Source organism: Suncus etruscus, chromosome 3, assembly GCF_024139225.1.
Source record: "Suncus etruscus isolate mSunEtr1 chromosome 3, mSunEtr1.pri.cur, whole genome shotgun sequence".
NCBI lineage: Eukaryota > Metazoa > Chordata > Mammalia > Eulipotyphla > Soricidae > Suncus > Suncus etruscus.
The window spans coordinates 60,268,949-60,290,797 of record NC_064850.1 but is presented as its reverse complement, the minus strand read 5'-3'; the positions used below and the strand labels follow the sequence as shown (position 1 = coordinate 60,290,797).

The 21,849-nt window shown below is 32.9% G+C and overlaps 1 protein-coding gene across 1 annotated transcript in view; it reads left to right on the top strand.

The window, feature by feature from the left end:
- KCNT2 (potassium sodium-activated channel subfamily T member 2) overlaps positions 1–21,849 on the top strand; it is a 359,575-nt gene that overhangs the window by 102,321 nt on the left and 235,405 nt on the right. Inside the window, 4 exon segments of the mRNA XM_049769750.1 lie at positions 4,248–4,327; positions 7,269–7,368; positions 20,596–20,611; positions 20,613–20,645. Coding sequence (XP_049625707.1) covers positions 4,248–4,327; positions 7,269–7,368; positions 20,596–20,611; positions 20,613–20,645 — 229 coding nt within the window.

The window sequence follows — 21,849 nt, the reverse complement described above, 5'->3', positions numbered from 1 at the left end:
ATGTGCAACATTATTTTTGGGGGAAAGTTGTCATGATATCTATGACAAATTAAAGAATTTCTGTCCCTTAAGTTCTAAATCTGACACGCACTTCTGTATCAGAGTGAAGCAATATTTGTTTCATTTTTGCCTTAGTTTTTTTTTTTATTTTACCTTTCAATGTTTCGTATTTTCATTGAGATATTATGATTTCCAATACTATTAAAAACAGTTTCATTACATCCAGTGGACCAAGCATTGCAATACCCACCTCCTTCCCTCCCCTCAATAACTTCTACCCCTCTGCCACTGCTTGTTTTACTTTTCTGCTACTTTTTATTTACTCAGTTTTAAAGAACAGTATCCATGCTTTAATATCATTATGTTGATTGGTGATAATATTTGAGTTGTTACTGGATTAGCTATTTATTTATTCTTAGAATATTATAAGTAAAGGAGAATTTCAAATTAATTTTAAGAGTGATTTAACAAAATACAAAATTGTTCCTTCAAAAAATGTGTATTGGGGTGGGGACATGAAACAATTGCCTGCAAATAGTTACTCAACCTTTGGCACAATTTACTTTTTGGATCACAATCCAATTCCTGTTCACGGTGATTTTAGTTCTCAACTTTTTTAAATTCTGAAAATTAGAAAATTATTATGAGTGCTCCAATTTACTTATTTTATTTTCAGGGAGGGATGCTGGGGATTGAAACTAGGATCTCACACGCAGGCAAATGCTCAATCACTGAGCCCATCTCAGACTACTGACGTTTGTTATTGTACATCTTAACTTTCATTTTAAGCTAACAATTTCCGGCTTACTAAATTTGTTCCTAGAATAGGTAATTTATAGATCCTTTGCTATCTTGTACATGGCTTTAGATAATTTTATCTTATTTAAAAAATGCCACCTCTTAGGGCCAGATACTAGTAGCCATTTAAATGTCATGTAGGTGGAGAATCCAGATTCTGTCACTTTCACTCCCCCCACCCCTCCTGCAAATGCATCTGGGCTTATTGAATGCTATATATTATCTTATAAATGTATTCACAGTCTAAGAAAACTTATAGATAGCAAATCTACACAGCCTTTGCTGAATTATTTGGTTAACAGCCTTATGTTTCCTCAAATTTGCATTTGTAGCAATAGACAACTACTAATTTAACTTGGTATTTATTAATATAAAGTATATTACATTCATTTTATTTAAAACAGATTTTTTTTTCATTTGATAAACAAGGAAGACAAATGCAGCTTTGGGGGACCAAACTAGTAGAAACCTCTGTATATGTGTTCAGGTATGAGTGTCTTGGCTTTGGCCTGTGGGATCTTTCCTGGTGGTACTTGGAACCATAAGTGGAGGCAGAGGTTGAATTTATGTTGCATGTTAGGGAAGCATCTTAATACCTGGTCTTGACCTGGAATGTGTAGATTTTTGTATATGTGTGCATGTAGCGAGATATGTGCATACTCTCGTGTTGTTAGGCAATAGCACTGCAACTTTCATAGCTTCTTTCTAGAAAAATTTTCAATAAGTAGAGTATTTTTTTGTCTTTTTCTCCATTCTGCATGTAGCATGAAAATAATCCAGAAGAATAAAAAGAAAGTATATTTAAAAGTAATGTAGAGATTGAAAATATTTATGAATTAGAACCACAAAAGTATTTTGGGGGGGATTCACACTCACCGGTGCTTACTACTCCTCGGTTGGTGCTCAGAGACTATATTATGCTTAGGATCAATCCAGGTCTCCTGCATGAAAAGCATTTAATCCTTTGTTGAACAATTTCCTGGGACTGGAATATTTTATTTATTTTGTCTTTGGGGTGGGCACACCTAATGCTGGATCTGTGCTCAGGGTATACACTTAGAAATGCTTCAAGGGTTTCTCAAAGTAGTCTCTGATTGCCCTTTAAATCTCTGCAATATCTGTAGTGATCTCCCACTTTTCGTTTCTAATACGGGTTATCAAGTTTCTCTCACACTCTTTCTTTGTGAGTTTTGCTGATGATCTATCAATCTTGTTTAATTTTTCGAAGAACCAACTTCTGCTTTTGTTAATCTTTCGGATTGTTTCGGATCTTTTGGGTTTCCACTTCATTGATTTCTGCTCTAAGCTTTGTTATTTTCTTTTGTTTCCTTATTTTTGGTTCCTTTTGTTGATCATTTTCTAATTTTCTAAGCTGCGTCATTAAGCTATACAGGTATGCCCCTTCTTCCTTCCTGATGTGTGCTTGCAAAGCTATAAATTTTCCTCTCAGGACCGCTTTTGCTGTGTCCCATAGATTCTGATAGTTTGTGTCTTCATTGTCATTTGTTTCCTGGAAAGTTTTGATTTCCTCTTTGATTTTATCTCTGACCCACTGGTTGTCCTATTCATGGATGTACATGGAATCTATTAGGCTGAGTGAAATAAGTCAGAGGGAGAGAGATAGACACAGAATAGTATCACTCATCTATGGGTTTTAAGAAAAATAAAAGACATTTTGGCAATAATCCTCAGAGACAGAGAGGAGGGCTGGAAGGTCCAGCTCATGATATGAAGTTCACCACAAAGAGTGGTGAGTGCAGTTAAAGAAATAACTACACTGACAACTAAAAACAATGTGAATGAATGAGGGAAGTAGAAAGCCTGCATCAACTACAGGTGGGTGGAGAAGGAGGTGGAAGATTTGGGGCATTGGTGATGAGAATGTTGCACTGGTGAAGGGGAAAGGAGGGTGTTTTTTTATATGACTGAAACCCAACTACAATCATGTTTGTAATTAAATAATTACAATAATTTTATAAAATACAATTATTAAATACAATTAAATATAAAAACATTTATTAAATACAATTAAATATTAATACAATTAAATATAAATTAAATTATTAAATACAATTAGATAGTTTGTAATTAAATAATTAAATAAGTATATTTAAAAAAATGCTTCAAGGTTCATAGCACAGATACCAAACCAGATTCGAAACCACAGTAGAATGAAGCAACCTCCCTAACCTTTTGGTTCTGACAACTCTTTTGCTCTTTGAGAAGAGTTTAATTTTAAGTTTTATTAATGATTTTAAAAATTATATTAGACTATATATAGATATAGATATAGTAGTCAACATTTCTCTAATGCATGCATGTCTTTTATGTCAGTTGTTCTCTGATTTTATTTTCAATGCATAGTATTGTAATAAGGAACAAAATTACATAGATTAAACTGTCAATTTTTTGGTGACATTACAAAAAATAAAATTAAGTCTTTGTTTCTTTGTTGTTTGTATGAATATGAAAATGTTTTCTTTGTGGTATTCTATCTTATAATAAATGTATTTGAGACTATTTTAAATCTCAAAAGAAGATTATTAAGTAGTCCCCATGAACTAAACAAAATTTTATTCTCACATGGTCATTTGAAAATATTAATTATGACCTGACACTTGAGAGACAACTTTGTAGAATTTGCTAGGAAGCACATGTGGTTATTGGAATGTTACTGTTTTTTAGATTCTTATATTATTTCGTATGTATTAAGTTCATATTATTCAGCTCCATAGTTATTTTGTTTTATTCTAACTTATTTATGGTAATTTTTGCTTCTGCTTGCCATTAGTATTCCTTTACTAGACATGACTCTATTTCTATAGGCTTTTATGAATAAATAATACTATATCCCATTATCTTATGTCCCAATCATATTCTATGTGGAGTGAGGTCTATTGTTAATACTATATGTTTAGGTCTACCCTTTAAGATCATGGTGTAGCATACATTGAATAGATTTCTAATAAGGACTTATTATGTATGTTGGTTCTTATGATGAACAAAATCTAAAAAACACTTTCAAAATTATTTCAAGGACACATATTAAAGCATCTATATATTTGCTACTTTTTATGAGTAACTCATACAAATTTTAAAATTCACTGATAGAGAAAATTAATTGCACATGATAATTGAATTGATCATTTTTAAAAATTATAAAATATTTTCTTCTCTTCCTTCTCCATCTCCTCCTCCTTGTCCTTTATTTCTTTCTTTTCCTTCTCTACCTACTTCTGTTTCTTTCTACCACTTATCTATATACTTCTTTTACTTCTGATAGCACAGATATGATAGTGTTACCTTTTCTAGCTTTTGATGAAATAGTTGCTATTTTCCTCCCAGATGTTTCAATTTTCTTCCCTGTGTTGAGAATTTAAAGCATCTAACACATTAAATTAAATTATTTATTATATAGTCTCTAGACTAATTATGTTTTCTATTTTCAGGGTACAAGTTGAATTCTATATGAATGAAAACACATTTAAAGAGAGACTAAAGTTATTTTTTATCAAAAATCAGAGATCAAGTAAGTAATTTTATGTCTGTCTATATGTTTGTATGTATTTTTTTTTCTTTTTTTCTTTTTTCTTTCTTTTTTTTTTTTTTTTGGTATTTTGGGCCACACCCATTGACACTCAGGGGTTACTCCTGGCTATAAACTCAGAGATCGCTCCTGGCTTGGGGGCCATATGGGACATGGAAGATCGAACTGTTCTCTGTCCTAGGTTAGCCGCATGCATGGCAAACACTGTACTGCTGTGTCACTGCTCCGGCCCTTATTTGTGTGAAACTTTAACTAAAAATTCTGGCTCTACAATCTTTTTAAAAAGTAATTTTTATATGAAAATAGTAAAATGAGTAGGTTTATCTGCCATGTAAAGTTTAAAAAACGTAGATGTCTTATTTAGTAGTGGTAAGTTTTCATGAGTAGCTTGAATTCTCCAAATCATAAATCAATAGGTTCATTGCTGATGGGACACCCTGAAAGGGGAGAAATATGGAGGGAAAAATTAAATAAGTGTTCCCTTATTTTAATTCTGAAGGTCACTTAACATTTGTTTTGAGAAAACTCTGATGATTCTGATTTACCTAGTGGACAATACTTCCCTGATTTAGTGGACAAAAATACATTATTTTCCAATAATTCCTTATAGCAAAAAGTTATCTCAGGCTTTTTGTTTGTATCGTTTGTTTCATTTTTGGGCTACATCTATCCATGCTAGTGTTACTCTTGGCTGTAAAGCCAAGAATTATTTCTAGTGGTGCTCAAGTGACCATATAGGATGTTGGCGATTGGACTTTGGTTAGCTTCATGAACTGCAAGTACCTGCTGTACTAAAACTTTGGCCCAGTTTCTTGGATTTATGAAATCTATAGAGTTTTAACATCCTTGATTGTATATTTTGAACCGAGAAGTACAGTTACATTCAAGGTTTTAACATTCAAATGTTTTTTGTTATCTGACAAATTTTGAAAGCATTGGAAATGATGTGAAATTGATTTAATTGGAGTGGAGAGATGATAAGGGGTAATGTACTTGCCTTGTACATGACTGACCCATAAACAGAGTTCTATTTAAGTACCACATATAGTTCCCAGATTCTTTACAGGAGTTATGAAGTAAACCCTGATTCACAGTTGGTTCTAGCCCAAACACAACAATCAATCAATAAAAAAATATTTGGTATAGTCACTATCTTTGTCAAGTATGAGATGCTAATTTTCTCATTTAGCAAAAGTCCTTCAGCCATATATGCTATTTTAATTTGTTATTTTTTCATACTCAAGGTTTAAAGCTAATAACAATTGACACTTCTCTCACCTGTTTGTTTAGAATTTCAAAGGGAGTCTAACCACTAGATATTGTTGTACCATCTGAATAGACAATTTGCTTCATTTTCAGATTAACAATCAGAAGACAGGTTTGGTTCTCAGCTGTTTTCAGTAGTCAAATTTGAGTAGAAGGTCATTTGAAGAGCTTTGTTCCATAAAACTGGAAATTTCTTTCATGATTTAAAAGACATTAGGGAGAAATGATCCCATAATATGTAGCTAGCATTTTAATATAAAAACCTGGAGAAATATAACACTTAGATTTAATTTCTTCTTTTCTCTTATCTGCATGAAGTTTTTATTGTTAAAAAATATTCCCTCAATGAAGTCATGAAATTTTCCTATACATGGATGTACACGGAATCTATTATGCTGAGTGAAATGAGTCAGAGAGAGAGAGAGAGAGAAAAACGCAGAATGGTCTCACTCATCTATGGGTTTTAAGAAAATTGAAAGACCCCCTTGTAATAATAATTTTCAGACACAAAAGAGAAAAGAGCTGGAAGTTCCAGCTCACCTCAGGAAGCTCACCACAAAGAGTGATGAGTTTAGTTAGGGAAATAACTACATTTTGAACTGTCCTAATAATGAGAATGTATGAGGAAAATGGAGAGCCTGTCTAGAGTACAGGTGGGGGTCGGGTGGGGCGAAAGGAGACTTGGGACATTGGTGATGGGAATGTTGCACTGGTGATGGGTGGTGTTCTTTACATGACTGAAACCCAAACACAATCATGTATGTAATTAAGGTGTTTAAATAAATTAAAAAAAATATTCCCTCAAAAATATTCCCTCTTCATGTACTGATGAGTTAAAAAATGCCATTTCATTTCTAGATTTAACTAAATAGTAATGGTAAGACCTTTCCCCTGCTTCAGGTGATGCCTGATAATTGTAAGAAAAATCTTGTATCCTTTATAGCTTTAGCATAATTTTCTTAGTTTTAATTTTTTTTGAACCACTACTTATGTAGGACAAATTGCATAAACTGTTACTTCTACAGCTTTGAAGGCATATGCAAGGTATTGTGTATGCATGAAACTGCTATTGACAGTATTGTAAATAAAAGTAACAGGGAAGATTAAACAAGTAAAGATGCACACATCACAGTATTAATTGTCACAAAATTTTAAATGTTTCTTCTTTGGTTTTTAACTGGAGTTAGGTGCCTAAATTGAAAAGTGTGTGTGTATTCTGAACATGTACTATTATGATTGCTTGATAATGATGTAATTACTAATGAAATGCATAATGCACAATTACATATCTTACTCTATTTTTTCTATAATTAAATCTACAAATCATTCTGAGGATTCAAAACTTATAATTTTCCAGTCAGTTTGGAAGCAGCTAGATTTTCTAACTAGCTAAACAATTTTATAAATGATTAAATTCCTCAGTATATTTGAATCAGTCTTGAAGAGTCAAGATGGTTGTGGCTTTTAATATTCAAACTCTGAATTACTATTCTTATGTTAAATTTTACTGGCATTTGCCATTTTTGTATTCTGTCAATCTCAGTTTTCTTTTTAAATATTTAGCTGCTTAAAATTCATTTTTTAAAATAATTATATTTTTATGATGTGTTTGTCAACTAATTTCTAGTGGAAACCACATTTTTCTTGTTTCTTAAAGGTCTAAGAATACGTCTGTTCAATTTTTCTCTCAAATTATTAAGCTGCTTATTATATATAATCCGTGTACTACTAGAAAACCCTTCACAAGGAAATGAATGGTAAGTTACCTTTGTCTGACTAATACCCTTTATATTACTTTGAATAGCATTATAACTGTAAGGAATTTTTTTTATTTATTTATCCTGGTAGTTTTCATTGGTTTGTGAAAAATTGATCTGGCTTGCCATAAATACTTGAATATAATCCTTGAGGAGGTTCTATTATGTTTTCTTTCTTGGGGGTGGTAATACCCACAGTGCTGTTACTCTTGTCTCTGTGTTCAGGGATCACTCTTTGCCGTTCTAGGAACTAAGCCTCAAAGAGCATATGCAGTGCATAAGGGATTCTTTTTATACAGTCTATTTTATAGTTTTTCATTGATATATTTTAATTTTCTAAAACAAAAACTGGAATCCACCATAAAACTCTTTTTTAAGTAACTGTATTGGTCAGACTTGAATAATCCAAATGCTTGTCCTTTGGAGTATACATAGTATACTCCAAATAAAGTTTGCTCTACCATATAATACCTTCATTACTACTTTTAGATACTCTAGTGATTATTCTTGACTGAAAAAAATCTGCCTTTGACTGATGTGCATGTTTTCCTTAAATCTTATATTTATCTTATTTGAATCAGATGACATTTTTATATTTTTGCTTATTGTTCATTTTATTTTATATGTTTATATTTATTATAAATTTATTTATACTTATGTTATCAGAATATAAATATTTTATATTGTTTTATGATTAATACATTTTAAAATTATTTTCAAATCAGAAAAAAATAATATGCAACATTTTAAACGATTATTTTTAACTTGAGGTCTATCTTTATAACATAAAAAGAAAAATAAGGGGGCCCGGAGAGATAGCACAGAGGTGTTTGCCTTGCAAGCAGCCGATCCAAAGGTGGTTGGTTCGAATCCTGGTGTCCCATATGGTCCCCCGTGCCTGCCAGGAGCTATTTCTGAGCAGTCAGCCAGAAGTAACCCCTGAGCACCGCCGGGTGTGACCCAAAAAACCCAAAAAAAAACCCCCCAAAACAAAAACAAACAAACAAACAAACAAACAAGAAAGGATTAAAATAGAAAGAAAAGTGAGATGGGATTATGCATTTAAAAATTGGTTTCTTCTAGAGAAATAATGGAGGAATATGGATCAGGGCTTCCATTATAATGTTGATTGGGAGAGTGGTATAGCTATAAAACTAAAACGCAGACTAAATAACACCTAAAAATATGAGCTCTAAGCTGGAACCACCAAACTTTGTAATGTGACTGTTAAGGTGGCAGGCATGGGTATTTAAAGGGTCAGGTTGGAATGATTGAATTAGAGCAGTGGTGATGGTAGATTCACATTGGTGGTGGGATTAGTGTCAAAATATTTTACACCTAAAACTCAACTCTGAGTAACTTGTAAATCATGGTTTAACTCAGTAGAAAAAGATGATTTCTCCATCATGTTTTGTAAAATGATTTCATATGTATTGAAAGGTTTAGAAATGAATAAAAATTCACAAGTGACATATTATTATATTATAATTTGTTATAGTGAAAAACAATTTAGTGCTAAACAGTTATGGATAGCACACAATATCTTCATTCCATATCTGACACATACTAGCTATTTTTTTTAATAACTAAAAGCTATAGCTATAACAAGGAACATTCCCTACATTCTGAGAACTTCTTATAAAATGCTGTGTATTTTGATGCTCTTAATATATTTTAGTATCAGATTAGTTGCTTTTATTTTTTGTATATGTTTCCTTCAACATGCCCTTTATTCTATAATTCCCAATTTATACATAAAGAAACACAGTGCACTCATTTTCCCTCTGTGCTTTGAAACCCTCAAGAATAATACTTTTCACCTTATCTTTTTGTTTACTTCCTTGAAGGCAGTATGCTAAAACCTTCTAATCCCTCTAAATTCTGCTCTACTCTGCAGTTGGCTCCATTATTTACAATTTTACCTGGTTCTATATGCTGCATATGTGCTCTTCCCTCTTTCAATGAATGCCATCACCATGCTACCCACAGGCCCTGTTCTCCTCTCCTTCCACATTTCAGCAGATAACAACTCTTTTCTGATAGTTTTGAGTGCTCCCTTTTGACTTTGGAGTCTTTTTAGCTTATACTTTTCAGCACAATCAAAAACTCCCAGGAGTTCTCCTATTTCTCCTTTCAGACAGAGTACCTACAGTGACTTTTCTTTCATTCTATTTCTTTGGTACTATAATTTTTTATTATATCTTTCTTGCTTAATTTTTGGCCAATTTTATGATAGATCATCTTCTCTCATTGAGTTTGCCTGCTCAGTGAACTCTGTCTCTACTCTCCTTAATTTTTAATGTTTCCCAGTCAGATCTTGGCATGACAGTGCCCTGAATGTCAGAGCATTCTCATGATGTATATGAATTCCTTCTGTTTCTTGTGACTTTATCTTTTATCATTAACCTCCATCCAAATTGCTGTAGCCTCTCTGGGCTGTTTTCTCTGCTTCAGCACCCATCAGGTGCCTTCCTGGCTCCAGGTCTTCAAACCTGCTGTTTTCTCTGTCTGGTGTTTCTTCTGTCACTTTTTCCAGGTAACAGAAGGCACTTCCTCAGTGCTTTACTCGAAATTGTATTTTCAGGGATGCCTTCCTGAAACATTCTGTTTAGGATGATGTCTACACAGAAGATACCTGGGATACTTAAATTATTTTTTCTTTGAGTCTTCTTCATTAATTTCTTTTACAATGTACACATGTTATTTGCTTCTTTTGTTTTCTTTTTCTTTTTCTTTTCTTTTCTTTTATTATTATTATTATTATTATTATTATTATTATTATTATTATTATTATTTTGGTTTTTGGGCCACACCCGGCATTGCTCAGGGGTGACTCCTGGCTGTCTGCTCAGAAATAGCTCCTGGCAGGCACGGGGGACCATATGGGACACCAGGATTCGAACCAACCACCTTTGGTCCTGGATCGGCTGCTTGCAAGGCAAACACCACTGTGCTATCTCTCCGGGCCCTTTTGTTTTCTTTTATATATATATGTGTCTATTATATATGTATTACAAGGAATAAGTACTTTAGGGGAGATTACATTGTCTTCCTGGTCCTCAAAGCATGACACTTTAGGCCCCCAGTAGTTATGAGATGACTTCTGTGAATTCATCTAACATACCAGTTATATTTCAGTCCCAACCTTGGCATATTGCCTTTGATTTTATTGTTGCTTTAACTTCTTTATATATTGTTTATATATCTATAAACGTTTATAATTTTGCACTTATATACTGTTTATATATATATTCATTATATACTGTTTTCATGCCTTTGGCAATGTTTCTGAGGACATAACCAGGAGTAATCCCTAATAACTGCCAAGTGTGACCTAAAAATTAGTAAAATGTGCATGAAGGAGTATTTAAAATCATAAGACAAATTCTGATAAAATTCTTCTAAGGGTAAAGGACATGGGTGGTGAGAGAATAAAATTATATTATTTGAAAACATTAAGATAATAAAGATTCCTACAATTGACTCCTATTCCACATTAATAAAAATATTCACCCACAATTATAGAGGTAGACACTTGAAAAATCAGATTACTGCAATTAAACAACATAACAGATTACTCTGGCTCCATTTTGGATACAATGTTCTCTGTTTAGTTTTCATTGTCTATGCAGGACTGGTTAATGTAAAACAGAAGTAGCCTTAATGGGCACTGGCTCTATTTTAAAATAATGAGACTAATTGAGCAAAGAGATTTATTTAATTAGTGCTTTGACATACAAAAGCAACAGATATTTTGTGTTATTTTTCTTTATTTATTCTTTTAAGTCAACACTGATAAGAAAATGTGTGGTGGGCCCAGAGAGATAGCACAGTGGCGTTTGCCTTGCAAGCAGCCGATCCAGGACCAAAGATGGTTGGTTCGAATCCTGGTATTCCATATGGTCCCCCGTGCCTGCCAAGAGCTATTTCTGAACAAACAGCCAGGAGTAACCCCTGAGCACCGCCGGGTGTGGCCCAAAAACAAAAACAAAAACAAAAAAATAAAATGTGTGGTAAGTACAGACAAAAATATAGAAGAAAGAATTTTCCTTTTAATGTATGAAGACATGCACATGACAGATTCTGATGTCCACTCATTTATAGTAAATGATCCATTCTCAATGAAATCCCACTTCCAGCACAGTATTTATGAATTTTATTGAGAGATGAACCATCAACATTGACTCATTGCCTGTCTGAGCTTGCAGTGTTTCACTGTGAGGCAAATTCATGTGTCCTTATTCTATTTTAAGGATTGGTAAAGTTGGAGCTGAGGAGATAGTACAGCAGTAGGATGCTTGTGTTACATGTGCCTTTCTTGGGTTTGATTCGTGGCATCCCATATGGTTTTCTGAGCATTGGCAGGAGTAATTCCTGAGTGCAGAGCTAGGAGTAAGTCGTGAACACCACTGCGTGTGGTCTAAAATAAAAAAATAAACAAAAATAGTTGTTAGAGTGATTATTAGTTTTTAATATTAAATGATAAAGATCATGATAGATTTTTACTTGAAGTTGTTGCCGATATACTAAAAATATGTTCAGTGACATTTAATGATTAAAGATTTATTCTCCAGCGTAACCAGTATTCAAAAATAAATTGCATTTTGACAGTATCTCTAAAATATTTTAGCATCAATAAGAATGATATGTAATATAATGAAATACAGTACTATAATATAATAATATAATAATATTATATAAATAATTTCTGATGCATCATAGTTATGATATAAAGCAATAATGATCAAGCATGTAATATGAAAAATTAAAAAATACCCACAAACTCATACACCAAGTCAAACATATGTACTATAATATGGTAAGTATAACATTACATATAGGCATGCCATTTTCATTTTTATTGTGCACCTCTTTGCTATCTCAGAATGAGATTCCTGTACAACTAGCTGTGAGGAAGGAAAAGAAAACTTGGCACACTTACTTTTTTGAATTCTTAGTTAACAAATGACAAGTATCACCTTTGCATTTTCCACTCACATCTCATGTGAATTTTAGTCACATTATCATATTTAACACAAAGGCTGAGAGTTGCAGTCTTTGGCTGGCAAGAGGTCTTGCCTCATGTATTTGCCACAGAAGGGAGTGATGGATGCTAGCATAAAGTCACTGATGTCTCAGCCAACATATGCCAGATGGCATAACTCTTTAAGTCCATTCTTCACAAGAGTTTGCTAAGCCTTCTGATTATGACTTAATGGTCTCATTACACACAACAGTTTTCACAATTTTGTGTACTCCTTTTTCTTTCTTTTTTTCTTCATTCATTTATTTAGTTTTAATAATTCCATTCTCACTTTCCTGGAAACAAATGTATTATGATAAGCTATGTCAACTATGTGACACATGGTCTTTAAATAAAGTGACATATATATATATATATATATATATATATATATATATATATATATATTTTTTTTTTTTTTTTTCTGTTTTTGGGCCACACCTGGTGATGCTCAGGCATTACTCCTGGCTATGCACTCAGAAATTGCTCCTTGCTTGGGGGACCATATGGGATGCTGGTGATCCTACCACAATCTATCCTAAGTCAGTGCATGCAATGCAAATGCCCTACCACTTGTGCCACTGCTCTGGCCCAAGTGACTTATATTTTTAAAGGTTCATGCTTTCAAAGAATCAATGTATAGTTCTCTCTGCAGTACCACTTATTGGTCTAACCTGGTTGTAGTAATATCCATTGTTTTCAAATTATTCAGTCATTAAACAATCACCCTAGCAACATTAAGACTCCTCTCTATCCCATTTCTGATATCAAGACCAAGTTTTGTGCATTCCTGAAATGAAGTATTCCTTTTGAAGCATTATTGGGCTCAGTTCTCACTACTTGTTATGTCTCTACATTCAAGAGTCATTCTTGAGGATCACTAAAGGTGCAGGAAATAGTCCAGTTCAGCCTCTTGCAAGGCAAGTGCTTTGCCTAATATATTATTGTTCTGGCCCCTAGTGAGGGCACTAATAACACACTTTCCTGGCTGGACCTTGTGCCATTGCTAATCTCAGTGAAATACTGATATCAATCTTTGTTTGCAACTTGAGTTAATAACCCAAGGTCCTATTTTATGAATTGTATCCTCTCACACTGACACTATTACTTTCACATTTTGAGATATGAAAGTTTTATTCTTATGCTATATGTATTCACCCCTGACCTCACCTTACTTGCTAAGGTAGATCTAAGAGCTGTAGGTATACTATTAGGACATCACTAAGTGAATATGTTGTAAGAAGTGGCCAAGACTGCATGTCATCAACTTTCTATATTTTTATTCTGCCCTTTCTTCCATTGTTGAATATGGCTTTTTTAGACACTATAGTGAAGCTTTAAATAAAATTTTGTTTTGGTTCTGTGGATCAGACATCTTCCCTCTCCAGCCTGAACCACTTTCCTGACTTCGTCATAAAATTTATTTAATAAAAAAATCACATGTAAAATAACTCAAACATAACAGTTTTATTTTAATGTTTTATCTTGTTACTTTGAAAAACATCACATTATTTTTTCTCTAAATAATGACTTTTACATTATGAGTACATGTGGCAAGAATAAAAACAATGAGGATTAAATGAAATTGCAATACCTGAAAATAAATATTTTGAGTATTTGGCCAGCAACTTTAAAATCTTAATCTCTATATATAAGACAAAAAACATATATCTATATATTCAACTATAAGCCAACCCCAATGTTACCCTTAAAACTGGAAAAATGTAGTGACTGGCGTAAAAGCCAAGGTTGAAAATGCAGCAGCCACTGGTAAATTTCAAAATAAAAATATATACCCCAAACAATTACAATAGTTGAGGAATCAGTAGGTTAAATGTTTTTCAATATCCATTGCTAAAGAAAAATGGTAAACTAACAACAATAACTTTAAAACTTTAAATAAAGTGCAGAAAACCATAACAGAACAGGTAATCAAGTTAAATCACAAAGGTTAAAATCCTTTAAAACTGGATTTCTTCTCCTCCCCATCTGTATGCCCAAACAGAGTTTCAGCTGTATCTGATGTGAGGGTATCAGCTTAGACATTGTCATCATCACTGATTTTGCAGATATCATCATCACTGCTGTCGGTCTCATACAAAGCACAGAATATTGTGGGTGAAATAGTTCAATGGCATACAGTTCAGTTCAGCCGCCTACCTCTTCAGCTCAGCTGCTATTTGTGAACTGAGCTGAAGCACTGCCCGCTCCAGCAGACAGCAGAAGACAACATGCATTTGAATCCATGCCAGTGCACTTAGTCAAATAAACTGTATGACCAGAGTATAAGCCGAGTTCGGGTTTTTCCAGCACAAAATTTGTGCTTATACTCGAGTATATACTTCAATAACTTATTTAGAGAGATAGAAAAGGGAGATATATATTATTACAAGTAGTGTGTGTGTGTGTGTGTGTGTGTGTGTGTGTGTGTGTGTGAGACAAGGGGATGTTGTTTCTGGGCCACACCCAGTGGCACTCAGGGGTTACTCATATCCTGCATTCAGAAATCACTCCTCGTAGGATCTAGGTACCATATTATGGGGATGCTGGGATCAAACCCAGGTGGACCGTGTGCAAGGCAAATGCCTTAGTTGCTGTACTTTCGCTTTGGCCCCACAATGACAGTTTTCATGGCTTATTCTAGAGGACCTGCACTCAGGGATCATTTCTTATAGTATTTGTGGGACCATTTTCAGTGTCATGGATGGAATCCAAGTCTAAGCAAGCACCATAACCACTGTCATATCTCTCTGCCTCCATATATTTTTAAAATAGTTTTTAAAATAAAAAATTTTAAGTTACTTAACTTTTTAATTAAAATTTAGAATTAAAAAAAATTTTTTTAGTTTTTGGGCCACACCCAGTGACACTAAGGGGTTACTCCTGGCTATGCTCTCAAAAAATTGCTTTTGGCTTGGGTGGAGCATATAGGATGCTGGGGTTCGAACCAAGATCTTTCTTGGATCAGCCACGAGCAAGGCAAATGCCCTACCAATGTGCTATCGCTCTAGCCCCTAATATTTAATTATAAGGTTTCTGATGATGTATGATAATATTGATAGTATCAATATTTCTGCTTAATGCTTGCAATGCCATGGTACTCTTTACACTACCTAGAACTAATATGTCTCTACGACTGCTGAGAGGTCTCATCTCTATACACCTCTTTACAGCCTCTGTTTTCAGCTCTCATGGCAATATCTCCATGTTTGTTTCCATTGCTATTGCATATTTCCTTGATTTTTTCCCTTTATACTCCACATATGAGAGAAATTATTTAGTATTTGGTATTTTCCTTTGGACAACACCATCTAGTTCCATTTAAGTTAAAGTGAAATACAAAGTTTCAGTTTGTATTTCATTGAGCATATATCAGAATTTCCTTATGAATTTATCTGTTGTTGGTACTTGAAACATTTCCAGATCCTGGTTATTCTATACAGCACTGCAATGAACATAGAGCACACATTCATTTATCAGCTAAGTCTTTTGTGTTCTTGAGATAAACACCTAATTTAGGATTAATGGGTTATCTTGGTTACATATTGAAGTTTTTGAGGATCCTTCATATTATTTTCCATAAAGATTAAACCAGACGATAGTCTTATTAGGGCGGGTGAGGTGGCACTAGAGGTAAGGTGTCTGCCTTGCAAGTGCTAGCCAAGGAAGGACCGTGGTTAAATCCCCCGGCGTCCCATATGGTCCCCCCAAGCCAGGGGCAATTTCTGAGTGCTTAGCCAGGAGTAACCCCTGAGCAACAAATGGGTGTGGCCCAAAAAGAACAAAAAAACAAGACAGTCTTATTAATGTGAATAAAGGCTCCATTTCTACCACATATCTGCTGCACTGTTTTGGAGCTTTCTAATACAGATAATTTTTACTAATGTGAGCTGATATCACATAGGTTTTTTTTTTTGTTTGTTTTTGTTTTTGTTTTTGTTTTTGGGCCACACCCGGCGGTGCTCAGGGGTTACTCCTGGCTGTCTGCTCAGAAATAGCTCCTGGCAGATACAGGGGACCATATGGGGCACCAGGATTCGAACCAACCACCTTTGGTGCTGGATTGGCTGCTTGGAAGGCAAACGCCGCTGTGCTATCTCTCCGGACCCACATAGTTGTTTTTTAATAAAAATAACTTTTATTGTCTGTGATTTAACAAGTGACTTATACAGTTTTTCTGGCATTTAATGTTCCAATAGCAATCCTACCACCAGTCTCACTTTCCTTCCACTAGTGTTCCTAGTTTCTCACCCTTATTGTTACAACACAAAGACAAATGGAATTCTCAAAACTTAAATCAGTGTTAGTTTTATAAGAATTGTTCTATCTATTAATAGTGTTATTAAAGTCATTGTCTAAGGATTTACTGGACTATGATTGGTGCTAATTGATCCTTTTGTGTTTCTCTTTGGGCTCATTGAACTTGTTTATCTGCTATATAACTTTCCAATTAGACTTGCTGTGATCCTATGGGGATGATACTACTATTGCAATTTTGGGGCATCGCGTGGCTGCAAGGTCCAAGATCTATAAATCTGGAACAAATTTGGTGACTCTGTAGTATAATAACTTTAAATTGTCAGAGTGTTGGGTTGGATGTGGGCTACTGTGGTTTCACACAGAAAGGGAAATGCCGCCTGCCCCCATTCTAAGAAGACTCCAAAGTTTTGAGCCCAGACCAAATTGGATGATTGCTACCTGGCAGTCATCATTTTATTTGGATCTGAGTATCATTGTTATTTTGAGATGACTTTCTCTGATAATGAGTGATGATAAATACTTTTTTATTTATCTATTAACTATGTGTATATTTTTGAAGAAATGTCTATTCAACTATACTTTTAGGTGGAGTTGTTTGATGTTGTTATTTGTTACTGCTAATCTTGGATATTAGCCCTTTGTCAGATGTATCATGTGCAAATATTTCCTCCTTTCAGTAGTGTGCCTTTTGGTTTTAGCCAATGTTTCTTTTAGAAGCTATTTAATTTCGATATAATCCCATATGCTTATTTCAGTTCTTGTTTTGTTTTGCCAATGAGGTTGTCTCGCTAAAGATTTCTCTCATGTCAATATGGAGAGTTCTGCTAGTTTTTCTTGATAAATTTTATTTTTGGATTTCTATTTAATATGAAGGCCTTTAATCTATTTTAAAGTAACTTTATGTGTAAATGTGTATATATATATACATGTATATATGCATATTTGCATAAAATTAGACACCAGATTTTCTAGTGTGATTTATTGAAGAGGCTTTCTGTACTTCATTTGATGAAATATAACTTGTTGAAAATCAACCATCTTTGCATATGAGGGTTTGCCTATAAAATCTCATTTCTTTTCCATTGTTCTAAGGATCTGTTACAGATTCATACACATCATTTTTGTTAATGCCTTTAATCCCATTTATGGTATATTTTGTGGTTAATGAAAGTAATGCTATTTTAATTCTCTTAAGCAAGGTATTTAGTTATCTGCTATTTACTGATTTTAGAGAAATAATGTTGTAATATGTCTTCTTTGCACACGTTTTTTGTCCCTTTAAAACTCATTATAATCCATGGAATTGGAACTAAACACAACCTCTTTGCTTTGGACTTTAGAGTGATGCAGCTCAGACTCAGCATTCTTTTTTTATGATAATTTAATTTTATGATGGAGGTATATTAGCTTTGTGCTACAATTAATATGCTTTGTTCAATGTATTTATACAGTTTGGTGCTTACTAAATAGGTGAAGATGATGACCCTCAGTGGAGATATCACTTCCCATTAAAATTTATATAAGGAGTTTTGTAGCAAAGTTATAAGGGTTAGGAAGCCCAATTCATCTTTGTCTCCCTAAATTGTTTATTAAATTTTTATTTAAGTTTAAATATTCTTCTGTTTCAAGTACTGTATCTCAGACCTCAGACAGGGCAATAGTATTTTTTTTGGAATAACCGGCTTTTAATAAGTTAATATTAATGATCAAATTTCTCTTGAAATTGCTCAACCAGAGGCTGACTAGATAGGACAGCAAGTAAGGTACTTGTTTGTATGCAGGTGAACTGGGTTCCAGCTCTCCCACCCCACATACTATATATCTCCTGAGCAATATCAGGAATTATTCTTAAATGCAGAGCCAGGAGAAACTGCTAAGTATTGTTGGGTGTGCTTTTCCTACAAAATAAAATACAATAAAATAAATACAATAAAATACTCACAATTTTCTGATCTACTATTTATTTTTATATTTTCCATTTGCTATTACTTAATTATTTAGTAATTCAATACTATAAAAACTTTGCTATTTTTATTTATTTGTCAATGTACAAATCTCTATCACTCTACACTCTACAAATTCTATTTTGGGAGTTTTCTCAATGTCACTCATAATAGAAAAGGTATGTTTGAAAAGAATAGCTTTGCTAAACTCAGTAGCTATCTCTGCTTTTACTGATAGCATTCATTTGTTGTGACTAAATGTCTAGCCTAAATATGTGTACTCCAAAAAATTTGGAGTACCCTGGTGAGCACAGTAGACCTACTATTTTATCTTATAGAACTTGCTGCTTAGTGAGGATATAGATTTTGGAGAAGCATACTTGCAAACAAATATAAGGTGACGTGAAGAGAATGTGATAAAGAAAATTGATCTAAGAAATTTTCTCAGGAAAGAACCTAATACTAATGTTATGGACTCAGTTTATTTTCTTCCTGGACTTAAGTATTCTCTGAATGCCATGTTTAAAAGTGTGGTCTTTATCATAACAAAAGTGCAGTACCAGTGCACAGTGGGAGAGTGGAATCTAGAAGCAGTTAGAAATAATTGGGAAAATTTTGATTTGGAGAAAAAAATATAACAAAGGAGGTACAAGATGTCAGTTGCTCAATATTTGTAAATCCCAATGTGGACAAATTGTACTTCAACTTAAATTGGTTGTGTAAAAATATTATACCTATTTTTGAAATATAACAAAAAAGTTTGATTTATTAATGAATGAATTAATTGCAAAATAAAATTAGGACAGTATTTAAGATGGGTAAGCCAACAATGAAATTTTGAGCTAAAACATGGAATATCTGACAGAGCTCAGTTTCACCCAAAAAAAAAGTTAGTTGTTTTGGAATAATGAAATTTATTTAATCTTTAATCTTTCACATTAAATTACATTTTGTAATTATAGATTGTTGGGTATCTTATCTCTCTATCCAGATACTTTCTTTCAGGAGTCTTTAAAGTTTACAAGAATTTTTAAAACAAAAATTTTTTGAATTTTTTCCTCTTTATTATTTTTTAACATGCTACCAAAAAGAAAATGCCTTGAAGGTTTAAAAATATGCTTAATATTTTATGGGACGCCTCTCATATTTCATCACTCTGAAGATGAGTAGGTTTTGTACTGTTCTTTTTGTTTCTATGTTTCCTTATTTGCATTTCTGGCCCCCCCATGTCCACTATTTCTATCTTTTCCCTAGAATATATTGCTGTGAATGAATCTCATTTGAATAAAACGTACAACAAATTATGTAGATAAGAATAGGCTTTTAAGAATATAAAAGTATAACAGATACTTCTTTAGCATCTAAAAGAACAAGATTTTACAGCATTCATGTCTTGTTGCATAAATTTTTGTAACCTGTACTATAGGTATTTGGATAGTTTATTAACTATTTTATAAAAATTAAAATCTAAATAATCAGTTGCATAATAACATGAGTTATTAATGTTACCCCATATTATTTACATTTTTTGAAATTGTATATTATCACAATTTAAGAGCTCTAATGATAGTTACACAATAAAATTAAGAAAGAGTCCTTAGGTAAGTTTTCAATGGAGAATTGAAAGGATTTGCATTTTTCTAATCTGCCATTATCACTTTAAATTTTATTTATTATTAACATGATATTAAAATATGATTTACAGTTTTTATTTATAATAGATCAATTATAACTGGTTTTATAAAAATATCATCTGAAATAACATACTTTTGACTATTTTAATTTAAATTTCTATGTTAGAATTATTTATTTTAAATGTCAATAAAAATTTGAAATTTATCATTGCAGGAAATGAACACTGATGATGAGATTACTATTAGAACATTGTATGACTGAAACTCAACTATTAACTTTTCAACTCTACCTTATAGTGATATAATTAAAAAACTAAAATTTATGCACTTTTCATACTCTAAAAATTAATATCTTATCTTTTCATAGGTCTCATATCTTTTGGGGTGAATAGAAGTCTACCCTTATGGGGCTTACAGGTTAAGTACATTTTAATTTATCCTGTATATTTTGACTTATTCATATTTCACAAATAAGGCGGATAGAAACAATTGATATTAAAATAAGCTTTTTTAGTACTAAATAATCATGATATACATCTTGGTTAAATTTTTATTTTTTATTTGAGCCTTCGTTTTTCTTATGCATAGCTTCATTTATTTTTATTTTATTAATTTAGTCATCATGACTCTCTTTCCTTTTTTAATTTTGGTTATTCATTTGTTTGCTTAGTTTATGGGTCACACCTGGCTGTGCTCAGGGATTACTCCTAGCTCTGCCTCAGAAATTGCTCCAGGCAGACTCAGACATGCAATTCAAACATGCTACCTGCTGTGTTATTGCTCTGGCCCCAAGTCATTTGACTTTATATGCTGTTAATCCTAATATTTCAGACATATCCTGTTACTGTAACATACTCACCACCAGCATTTTTCCACCACTTTCCCTCTCACTTCCTGTCCCTCTTTAGCAAACTCAATCTGAACTCTACATTTTATCTTTTAATAATTTTCTCTTGATTGGGGCTAAATTTCACAAGGCTTTCAGGGTGTGCAGAAAGTCAAAATAAATTAATATTTTAAAGTATCACAAGTTCCCCAAACAACTCTCAGCATTTCTATTATATAATATTTGAAGATTAAAAACCCTCATGGCCATGCTTACTTATTTATCTTATTTTCTTAATGTTTGGACCATGGTAAAATCATGTATTATAATGTTCAAATGAATGAATGGCTCATACTACCAACAGTAAAAGTTTGGTCCTTAAGGAAATGCAGCTTTGTCAATATAGCAATAATTATGCCTGGCATCAAAAGTTTTGAGTAAAGATTCAAAAGATAGAGGAAGAGTAGACTATTTGAATAGGTTTTCCCCAGAGTCCTCTGCATCTGTTCTTTGTTCTTTCCTATAAATTTTCTATCTCACAAACTTTCTACAATTTCCCTTTCTCTTTTACTTTTATCTCCCACTGACAGGTACTTTGTATTTTCTATTATTTTTCTAAAGCATGTGAAGAATAGTGTCTTTTGATATAAAAATTACAATTTTAAATCTAGTTGAGATCAGAAGACAAGGAAAGACTCTGAAACTCAAAATGTAACTTAAAATACCTTGAGATGAAAGATTCTCTTCATATTTAAAATTATTATAATAGAAAATCTGTATATTGCACGCATCATA